The 12,033-nt window shown below is 35.0% G+C and overlaps 1 protein-coding gene across 2 annotated transcripts in view; it reads right to left on the reverse strand.

Moving 5' to 3' along the window:
- Nucleotides 1-2,035: 2,035 nt before the first annotated feature.
- The window catches only part of LOC111508115 (uncharacterized), a 211,982-nt gene continuing 201,984 nt past the window's right edge, over nucleotides 2,036-12,033 (reverse strand). For both annotated transcript variants that reach the window (XM_074180609.1, XM_074180610.1), the window contains exons 5-6: nucleotides 7,955-8,201; nucleotides 2,036-2,687 (exon numbers count right to left, since the gene is read on the reverse strand). In XM_074180609.1, the coding sequence (XP_074036710.1) occupies nucleotides 2,605-2,687; nucleotides 7,955-8,201 (330 nt within the window). In that variant the 3' untranslated portion in view covers nucleotides 2,036-2,604. The remainder of the gene's footprint in view (nucleotides 2,688-7,954; nucleotides 8,202-12,033) is intronic.

A 12,033-nucleotide genomic window follows, 5' to 3' on the forward strand; every position in this document is an offset into this window, starting at 1 on the left:
TTAAAAAAGGAAAAGGGAAATAAAAAAATTTGCGATCACACAAGGATATGATTTCGATATCCGATTAAGGTTTTTGTTTGGTTTCGAAGGGAGATAGGAAACTTATTCCATTTGGATTCCAGGTCATCGACTGCGGATGCACATCTTCACCGGCAGTAGGAGGTTGCATATCTGAAAGAGGATCTAGAAGTGAGTTTCAATTGGAAAGAAAATAACCAGGTTCAATTCAACGCCACAAAAACTCAGGCATCGGTTTTCTCCAAAATGATAAATGTCTCGGAACCCGATATAATAATGCTAGGACAGACAATCTCGCTTTCTACTTCGATAAGTTTGTTGGGGGTTAAAATGGACACCAATATGTCTTGGCACAATGAAGGTATGAATGAAAGATGATTGTATAAGAATTATTTATGAAATTCTCCTGTTTTCTGATAATAGGCGTCCTTTTTGATATCATTCATGTGTCGGTAGCCGCATGGTTCGACGTGGGTGCTTTGTTCATTCAGTCAATCGGCCGAAGTGTGAGTCGATAGTTCAAGCCCCAGGCCGAACGTTCGATGTTCACTTGCTATCGTCCAACCTGTGTAAGGAATCATACATTAAAAGGTAAGACCTCGTTAGTCCTTAGCTCGAACAAGTTTAGAGTTCTGAGAGTTATCGTTCGTAGGAGTGCGGTAGCTGATTAACGGAAAAAACATATTTTAAACATATATTTGAACAATCATACCGCTGGTATTGCAAAGGTTGCTTCTCAAAAGCTTGGAACACTCTTCCGAACCAGAAAACTGTACAAACCTCAGCAACTGTTGATGCTTTATGAAGCTCAGATCAGACCTTTTTTGGAGTATTGATTTCATGTATGGAGCTCCGCCTCTAAGCATACCCTGTAGCCACTGGATTCCATCCAGAAAACATTCATCCACCTGATTGGAGACGCGATATCACTTGCAACCTTGATAGTCTGGAACATCGAAGAAGGCTTGGAGATTTGTCTCTCTTCTATAGATACTCTCACGGGAGGTGTTCAAGTTACTTGGCACATTTGATTCCACCAAGAACAGTACATTTCAGAAATACGCGACGGACTGTGGCTGCTCGTCTTTGTGAGATTCAACTCAACACACTTCGAACTTATCTGTTTGGAAACTCTTTCATTTGGAGAACTATGTTTACGTGGAATAAGCTTCCTGAGAATGTTTTTCAAATGAATTTAATCTCCAGCGACTCAAATCCAAAGGGAATCTTTACTTTCGCACAGGCACCGCTCTGGTTCAAACTTTCTCTTGAAGATGATTACTTGGTGATCAAAACACGTGTCGAAGTGTTTAAAATAACGAGTTGGTGTTGGAAAAAACTCCAGTAATATTCATTACTATACCAAATGTTCCAAACAGTGCATCATAAATAAAATACATAGTTAAACCATTTCTCTGAATAAGAGGGTATCAGTTGGATGTTACTAAAAAATGTTACAACAAAAAGAAGAATCTGAAGACAGGTTTGTTGGGTAACAAGATCAATTTCTTCTTGAAAACGATCGTTTTCTTGCCGATGTTTCGAATTTAGTTGAATCTTTCTTCAGGGCTCAAAAAAGAGTTTCTTCTTGTTGACAATAATACTATTTCAAAAGCCATCAGACATTTTACATACATATCAAAAACAATGCAACGACCAAATTTCCGAGATAACACCCACACCAACCGACATCGAACAAACGTGTGACTTCATCTGCCAATATTCGTTTGTTTCATGTCGTTTTGTGTTGGTGTTGTCTTGAAAATTTGATTGTTGGAATATTTTTTATTTTCTTCAATAATATGTATCTAATATGTGTGATGGTTTTCAAAATAGTTATATTCTCAACACGAAAAACTGAAGCATAATTTAATCAAATTGGAAACGTCGGCAAAAAAACAATTGTTTCTTTAAGAAAAAATTGATCCTGTTACCCAACCAAACTTTCTCCAAAAAAATTATTGGAACACTGAGTAGTCAAAAGAGGAATATCTATGCAAACTGAAATGAAAACGAATTCAATTGGGAAATAGGATTTATTCACAGAAAATGGATTTACAAGATGTCTACAACAATGAAGGGATAAATAAACTATGATTGTATAATAATTATTAGAGGAATTCTCCAATTTTCTGATAAAATACACATTTTCCACCAAATCACTTTTTCAGATGAAAATACAATTCACCATCAAATATGCGTTCTTTTTGATATCATTCAGTTATTGTCAATTGATCCGAAGTCGCTTCCTCAAGAACATTTCCAATGAATAAAGTCATTTGTTGAAAAATCCAATGGAAACTGATCTGTAAAATACAACCTTGTAAAACATTTCAGGTGTTCAAAATATAAAATAACACCTAATATTCGAGAAACACTCTCAACTTTTGAATGTCTTAAGCTACTTTATTGCACAATATTTGGACTGTTTTCTGATATTCAAACATTTATCACAATTATTCAACAAGAAGCCAAGTTCGATAAGTTAGATTCGTAACTCACTTTCACTGTAGGTCTTTTTTGATGTGGTACTGAATCACAAAGTTCTTTAAAAACTGTACTCTTGTAGGTGGTTTGGGGTAGAATCTATCCGGGTTTGTGTTGAAACAGCAAAAAGATGACAACCATTTGAAGAAACGATAGAACGTATCTTGGTGAAATGCCCACACCTGGAAGAAATAAATATTTTTCAGTATTTAACCAAATATTGCAACCAAATAATGATCTAGATCTGAAAAGTATATAGTTATCATATCCATTATCCATCTTTTTATTATATTGAATGTTTTGAAGTATTTTCCCGTGATAACGAACTTTGAATGATCTCATTTTTTCATTTTCACAGAATCAGTCATTTCAAGCGTGAAAAATTTGAAATTTGGAACGAACTTATAGTTGTTCAAAGCCAATATTCCTTACTTGGAACACCAGTAACCATTTCTTCTCCAAATGATGCCATAGGACCCATTGCCTCCAAATTTAATAGGGCGGCACCATGACGTCATCAATGAAAATACTGTCAAACAACTTGAAGTTGCAAGAAACATAATAATGTATTTTACCCAATTTTCATCAATTCACGTGACTTTCATCAGTTTTTTTTCAAAATCCATTTCATTTATTACGAAAATCTTCAAAACTCTCTGTGTCAGTGAAGAAGTAAAAGTTTCAATACTCCTTCGTTAATCTTATTACGAAGTATTAATTGTCGAGAATGATGAACTTGCACTTTTTCACTGGCAGAGAAAAATCAATCGGATAGTAACTTTGACAATTTTTGAAGTGAAGAGGTACAATTCATCGTGTTAATAATGATATTGATTTTTTTAGAAAATAGTTTTTGGCTTTCCACTACTTCATCTTGATATAGAAAAATGAAAGAATCCTACCCTTTCCTATATCATGATGAAGTAGTAGAAAGCCAAAAACTTTCTTTCCCAAAAAAATTGGTCACTCCAAAAATATAACCCTTTGATATTAATTTATTCCCCAAGAGACAAAATATTTAATTGGACTAGTCAAGAAAAATATACAATGAAGATCAAATAAGTTCAGAAATTCATTAACAGAAATTGACTCTATTTTCACAGATTGGTGAATGAAAGTGATTTTGAGCACAAGTATTCACTTGGGGAACATCTGAATTTTTCACAAACCCACCTCTATTCTTGAAAATATAAAGACACAATTTAGAAATTTGTGTTGAACTATTTCTTGGACTATTCTAAGGATATTCTGTCCTTTGATGATTTTTGATAGGGCGCTTTGTTTCTAAGATACGGGACAAAAAAAATTTCAACAATAACAATTTTGGTAATTTTCATATCATCAACGTAGCCGAAATGAAAGTATAGCGTACTGCACTGGACCTACCACGTAATGAAAAATCTAACAATTCCATTGGTATCTATCAACAACATTCCGATTACTACAAACGTCTGCAGGCATTCAATTTGCAGGGTGTAACGCAATTAGAACCAATCATGTTGTTCTTGAACGAGTTCGGGAGTCGATGAGGAGAAGATTGGATTCTTGCATCCGAGTGGGGGGTAGTCATTTTCAACAGTTCTTGTAGAATAAGAAACATTGCATGCAATTTTTGGTAATAAATTGTTATTGTCGAAATTCTTTTTCGCTCCGTATTTTCGAAACAAAACGCCTTATCAAAAATCCTTAGAATAGTCCAAGGAATAGTTCGTTGAAGAATACCCCTTTTTACTGGGGTTTTCTAGAAAAGTGAAGTTGGAAATGTCATGTACAAAAATTGGGTCCTCAAATTTTCATGTGGAAACTATATGCAACTCATTGCATCATATTAATGCGACGCTATATCGTTTGACCTAGAAACGATAACCTCTGCATTAATCAGAACTTCAATAACAGATCATTTCCCTACGGTTGCGATATTGAAAAATGACACCTTCATACAAGAAATACAAAACAACAAAGCGAAGTTTATAAATGAAATAAATCGAAACAAAATATTGAAACTACTACAGCAACAGGCATGGATTGGAATCTATGAAAAGAAAGAAACAGAAACAAGTATGAATATATTCATTTCCACATTTGGAGAACTTACACATGTATAAAAGTGCAAGGTCAGAGAAAAAAGCCTTGGATTACAAGGGGTTTCAAATCTGTAAAAAAACGTGATGAATTATTTATTAAACACGTTAAGAATCAACATAATGTAGATTAAAAAAAATCATGTTGAGTACAGATAAATACAAAAAAAAATAACGATTGATTACTTTAAAAACCATATGAATAACCAAAACTCATCAAAAAATTTTTGGAAAATAGTTGACGATTTCACAAACAATTATGATAATAAAAATAGTATAAAGGCGAACTTATTGAATTGAAAGAAATTTGCAATGAAATCAATGATTATTTTGCGGAAATAGAACCAAAGTTGGGTGCTAAAATACCTTGTGATGAAATCGAAAACAAGGAAGTTAGACTTCCAAATCCTATGTATATGTCCAACATCGAAAGATGAAAAATCACCTGGTCTAGACGGTATCTCGAATGAAATACTGAAAATATCATCTGAGTTCATTTCTAAACCAAATTCACATATATTCAAAATGGCTATAGAGCAAGGAGAGTTTCCAAAACATCTGAAAGAGGCCAATATTATTCCAGTTTTCAAAACAGGGAACAAAACAAAATGTTTCAAATTATCGACCCTTGTCAAACTTGTCCTCCATTTCGAAAATATTCGAAAAGATAATCAAAAAACGATTGATTTCATATTTAAAAAGAAAAAACATTTTGTCAAAATATCAGTACGGATTTCAAGAACATCTATCAACCGAGGATGCTATAGCAGATGTAACATCCACATTATATTGGTGGAAAAAATAAGTTTTATAGGCATACTACTTGATTGAGCAAAGGCATTTGACACCGTGAGCCATGCACTATTGCTTAGCAAGCTGGAAAATCTGGATGTGAGGGGTAATTTTAACAACCTTTTTCGTAGTTTCCTTGAAGATCGTACCCAATGAGTCCATGTAAATAACAAACTGAATAAATAAAGAAATGTTTCTTGCGGTGTGCCTTAGGGAACCGTCTTAGATCCTATCTTATTTCTTGTATATCTGAATTAATTGTTTTCTCAACAATTTTGTGGAAAGATAATATAATTTGCTGATGACACTGTTATACTATACAAGGTGTTTATTAAACATATGGCAAAAAATTACGGGGCTATTTGTTGGACTATTCTAAGGATATTTTGTCTTTTGATGATTTTTGATAGGGCGTTTGTTTCGAAAATACGGGACGAAAAAGAATTTCGACAATATCAATTTTGGTAATTTCAAAATTATTAACGTAGCCGAAACAAAAGTATAGCGTACTACACTCGAATTTCTAACTAATAGATAAGGGCCACCTAAAGTCATTGGTTTCTTTCCTGTGTAGGTGGAAAATGTGGACGATTTGGGAAATTAGATAATTGTTGGGTATAATGCAATCAGAAATTATCCTGGTGTTTTTGAAAGAGTTCGGGAGTCGAGGAGGAGAAGATTGGATTCTTGCATTCGAGCTGGGGGTAATCATTTTCAACAGTTCTTGTGGATTAAGAAACATCACAAGTGATTTTTGATAATAAATTTTTATTGTCCAAATTCCTTTTCGCTCCGTGTCTTCGAAACAAAGTGCCCTATCAAATATCATCAGAGAACAAAATAGTCCAAGGAATAGTCACTTAAATTTTTGCGGCATTTTAAAAAACACCCTATATACCACAAATTGATGAGAAGAAGTTAGAATTATTGCTGAGTGGTTTAGAGCAAATTTACTCACAATCAACTTTGAAAAAACTAAAGTACTTCCATTCACTTCGTACGAGTCATATCCACCAGAATATATAAAAATAAACACCAACTCCAATTTTTTGTATCAGCAAAGTACTCAGATATTGATTTTGAAAGCTTTCTCAGATGGAATGTTCAAGTACATAACTTGAAAAAATTAATTGAGAGGAGTTCTGTACAGGTTCCGCCAGCTCCGAAATATACTAACCCTTAACAAATTGGAAATAGTATACCAAGCATTTGTAGAATCTCTTCTATAATACGGTATAATTGGTTGGAAAGGTATAAATGCAACTGCACTCGATCCACTAGAAAAAATACAGAAATGTATTTTGAAAATTATATATAACAAAATTTTTCGTTATCCAACAGAACAGCGCTATGAGGAATTGAAAATTTTAGATTTGAGAAAACTGTTTTTTGAAACGATTATCACATTTCTCCTGAAAAATAGAAATTATTTGGAAAACACCCCATAATCGGATAACACGAGCACAAAAGTCTGCAGCAGTGCACATACGAAGAGCAAATAATACAATTGGTCAAAGATGCTTCACTTTTATTGGAGCTAAACTTCTGAGTCATGTTTCTGTCTCAGTAAAACCACCCAATAATAGTGGCCTGATAAAGAAACGCATTGAAAAATGGATTTTTGAACAAACTAGACAATTTGTCGAAAACATTGTAGACCCAGTAAATTGATTCATATTTCTAATTTATTTATTATCTTTTCATCTTGATTAGTTTCAATTTCCTTTCATAAGCTTGTTAGATAATTCAAAAATTGATTATTTCCGCAATAACAGGTTGTGAACTGATGAGGTAGAAAAATCATGATTCTCATGAGACGAAACAAAGAATAACATTTGTTTCCACAGACAGGTTCCATGTGAACCTAAGTGGCAGTCGTTTTCATTTGTTCACTATCTATAAATGTATTAAGGATACCTTCATGCTTTTCAATAATCATGTAATAATTCTAAGAAGATTTGGCAAATACATTTTTTTACAGTAGTATGCGCTGGTCAGGTCCTATCCTCCGAAGTCTCGACACATTCGGGAGAGCGCACCAGCATTATGAACCAACGACCACTCTCCACACTGTGGGATGAGTGATCATTGGGTCCAAGATTAATGTGCCCTGAGCAAACGCAGTGAGCCAAAATGACAGCCTTCTGCATCTGTCCGGCTAAGATTTCTGCCTTAGTGCGGCAGGCCGGTATGATTTTAAGATTCGAGAGTAAGACTCCAAATACTCCAATAATCAGAACAACCATCTTGACAGAGTGGTATGGATAGAGTTTGCGGAGTTCAAAGAGAAAATCTCGATATTTTATCCGTTTTTCCTACTCTTTTCGGACGATATTCGTCTCGCCAGGAGCTGAAAACTACACGACAAATATCGTCTAGCTCTGGTGGTCGAAAAATACTACATCAGGCTTATTAGCTTGTATTATTATTATTATTATTATCTCGTTGAGAGTTGAACCGCGTGAGTTGAAGTGACTAGCCCCTTGAAAATGAGGTATATTTTTTATATTTTCACCGGATACACCCTGTGCATATTTCTGCATAATTTTTGAGAAATTGATAAATCTTCAACGGACCTTCACTAGCCGCAGTAGATGGAACCATTATGAGAGCCAATTGGGGAGCGTCTTCTTGTATCTCTGTTTGTATCGATGAAGTGTACAAAGTAAACATTGAAGCTGAACAACGGAGCTTCAGTTTACCATTCTTGAATAGGTCGCGGGTGGCTTTCAGTGAGAGTGTTGATTGTGACGTTTCCAGCCCTGGAAGGGCGTCGAAATGGATGACTGAGTTATGTATGTGGACGTCTGGGAAGTCGGGCACCTGCAAAAAATGATTTATATCAACATGAATTACTGAGCTATTCAATTTCGAATCTTCATTTGATTCCCGCAATATACAAGAAAAATAAAATTTTTCAATTCAAATCTGTTCTTTGCCACGTATACTCTCGAAGAACCTATTCAAAAAACATTTCATTGTGAGATTTTCACCAAACAGTTTTACAAAAATGCAACACGTGTTTTGCGATATAATGGCTTCCTCAGGCGTGTCTTTACTAACCGTGAACTGGAATTAGTGAAGACACGCCTAAAAGCCATTGTACAGCGAAACACGTGTTGTGTTTTTTGAAACTGTTCGGTGAAAATCTCACAATAAATTGTTTTTTGAATACGTTATGGCAATTCATCATGTATCGGCCAATTTCAGCGAATATCTCGAAGAATTGATATTGAACTTTTGAACAGGGAGTGTGGGCTATCCTTAACTTCAAAATTTCAAACAGTTCAAAAGACTTTCTCCACACCAGAACGTAAGTTTCGATATCTAAGTCATCATCATCTTCAGATAGTGCATCAGCCATTGATGATGCTAACTTAGTTACCAACATGGTCGCTTCTCGAAGTTTTCTCGTGAATTTGAATTATTTTCTGGAATAACAATGCAGGAAATGCAAATCTGTTCACAGAGAATTAGAAATGATTGTTCATTCATCATAGCAGGGGAGCAAACGATGCAAAATGGGGCGTCTCGAGCGTCATCGAGACATATTGAGTTGCAATGCTTAGATGATAAGAAGAAAAAAATGTTATATAATATATACCTTTTCATCGGTGGGGGAAGCGGCTATAGATTTTTAAATTTGTAAAAAAATACTGTTGCATGGAGATACTTGAGCGCGTCAGATATTGATAGCATCAATGTTCTATGTATTTCTAATACTGTTGGTATGTTAATCTGATCGTTTGCATGATGTGGGTGGTTGTACGTAAGGGTTAAAAGTGAAAAGAAAAAAAAATCAATCGAGCGCGTCAGATTTTCTAAGGAGGTGTTGAGTGCAATAAAAAATCTCTCATTCAATAATCTGACGATTTCGATCTGACGCAAACTCGCGGCCACTATCATAATGTGAAAAAAAAATTAGCCATTTTGAAATACTCAAGCGAGTCAGATCAAGATATATATGGTTCATCTTTATGTTATAGACGTGCTGTCTCATAATCTGAGATTGTCTAGAAGGATTTGCTCAATCTGATAAAAAAAAAACATATTTTTCAATTTTTTTTTCAATTCATTGAACTCAATTGATTGAACTTATGCGACTGTATTTCAAGCAGAAATTTACGCTATTGAATTGTGTGCGGAGAGATTGGATGAATCCAAGTTCACTCACAAGTCAATAAAAATATTTTCGGACAGTCAAGCGGCGTTGGAAGCTCTTGGCTCCCATCAAGCAACGTCTAAATTGGTAGCAAACTGCCAAAAAAGACTCTCCTCGATAGGAAGACTGAACAGATTGTCTCTGGTCTGGATTTCTGGCCATATTGGCCTGGCAGGCAAAGAAGCTGCTGACTCTCTTGCAAAGAAGGATGCTGCAAGAGCGGCTTCATTGGACCATAACCTGTCATTGGCATCGTTGTGGGCTTTGCCAAACAAACACTTAACACCTGGATGGCATGAAGAGTAATGGACTTCTGGCAGAATTTTCCAGGATTGGCTTACTTCAAGGCGTTTATTCACCCTTCGAAGCTTGATTCAACAGTCCAACAGTAGTCATCCCTACTGTAATCCAACAGTAGGGATGAACTACGATATCTAACAGGCCTTCTTAAAGGCCACTGTCATTTGAATCATCATATGCAGAGACTTGGACTGTCGGAAGACAGTGTGGGTCGCTTCTGTTTGGGAAATGATGAAACAGCAGAGCATATACTTTACGCCTGCCCCGCTGGGGACCGAATCAGGTTCTTTGAGTTCGGCAGATCCATACTCTCACCATCTGACCTGAAAGACCACTCACAATACAAACTAATCGGCTTCGTTAAGAAGCTAGGTTTATTTGGCCACCGCAACCCTTATGGGTTGCGGTGGAGGGTCGATGAATATTATAATTTTATATTATATTATAATTATATATTATAATTAATCACTTATAATTGAAAAGCTCAGGAAATAGCATGCACATAAATGAGTGTATGTTTTTTAACTGAAATATTTGTATTGTTAAGAAAATGATATTTTTTTAAATTCTCGAAAAAATTTCATTTTTCATAATAAATTGACTTCTACCACGTAGTAACGGCTACATACATCAAAAAATTGATTAATGAATCATCATCTTCATCTCCATCAAGAACGAGTCTCTGTGATCAGCTGTGATGACGTCATGGCAACAGAATTTGGAGTGGGGACGGAGTGAGAGAGTAATAGATAGAGAAAAAGTGAATAGGGAATAGAGGAATAGAAATTCGGAGAGGGAAGTATAGGTATGTTTTTGGTTATCCTTGAATTATTTCCTTCGAAATAAAAAAAAATCAGCTACGCTCGAGAATGTCGAAATGACGGTATTTTTTTACAACTTTGCTGCCCCCCCCTTTCTTTACGTCACTCTCAAATTGTCAGATTACTGGAATATACACTTTTTAGCAGGTAATAAACTCACACTACCTTAATCTGAAGCGCTCGAGAATTTCTGATTATCAATTTTTTTTTACTAATCTGATCATTTATACTTTACAGGCGGCCTCATATATGGAGCTCATATTTTGTGGAAATATTTAACCGGGTACAAGGTATCCCCCTGTATATTAATCTGCCGCGCTTTAGTAAATCCTGAAATCCCCGCTTGGGCTCCCGTATTATCAATATGTGTTCCTCGATTAAGGACAGTTTGTTAAATTCAGTGCGTTAGTCAGTTGCTATTTGAAATATTGAAATATAAGGGTGTTGAAGTGGATGTTCGGTGTAGTATTTCTACTGGAGTTCACACATGTCCAAATTTCTAACTCACGAAAGAGATTTTAGGATTGCAGTGCGTAGAGATATGACAACTATGTACTGATTGTACATAGGTATTTCACACTTACACAGGTATAGAAAGAGCAGACTTATTCGCCCTTTGAATCGTGTAGATACAATATATTTCTACAAGAAAGAAGACTTATTCAGCTATACCTTGTCTCATTAGTCTCATTTAAATTCATATTAGAATTTTTTTTCAATTTGAATTCATTTAGTGTAGTGTACATTTATCAACTATCATAAACGTCTATATATGATATGCCTGTGCTATGACCCAATCTCAACTGCTTTCTTCATACGGTGTGTAGATGCCAAATGGAATAAATTCATTATTTCGGTTACGGTACATATTTCAACAGAATCCCGAAACACGTCAAATTTAAATCATAATTTGACCCCCCGTCGCTTTCAAGTTCATTGCAACAATTAAGATGAAATAAATTGAAATCATGTGGTTACCAAAATTCGATAAAATACACTTAAAACTTATTGCAATATACTCAAAACTTATTTCATGTTGATGTATTGATAATAACAGAGTAGGCAAAAACCATAGCAATGTGCTTTTTAGGTGGTATCATTTAAAAAACTATAAATTATTTCCGTGGCAACGTTACTTCAAAACACCTTGTCAACTTATTTTGTATGATACAAAATTAGTTGCCAGTATTTTAGTTTAAGTTTAAATTTCGTTAACGTCAAGTCTGACAACAGAAATGCATGAAATAATAGTTTTACAAATGAATGGTTGAGAAGATAAAACCCGAACACAACAGAACAGATAAACAGATAAAAAAGCAGCTGCCAATGCAATGAGTGATGAACTCAAATTAGATGTGATGCTCGAGTTTGA

The sequence above is a fragment of the Leptinotarsa decemlineata genome, unplaced genomic scaffold, assembly GCF_025532065.1.
Source record: "Leptinotarsa decemlineata unplaced genomic scaffold, Ldec_3_MD MMD2_tig00026299_RagTag_RagTag, whole genome shotgun sequence".
Classification (NCBI taxonomy): Eukaryota; Metazoa; Arthropoda; class Insecta; order Coleoptera; family Chrysomelidae; genus Leptinotarsa; species Leptinotarsa decemlineata.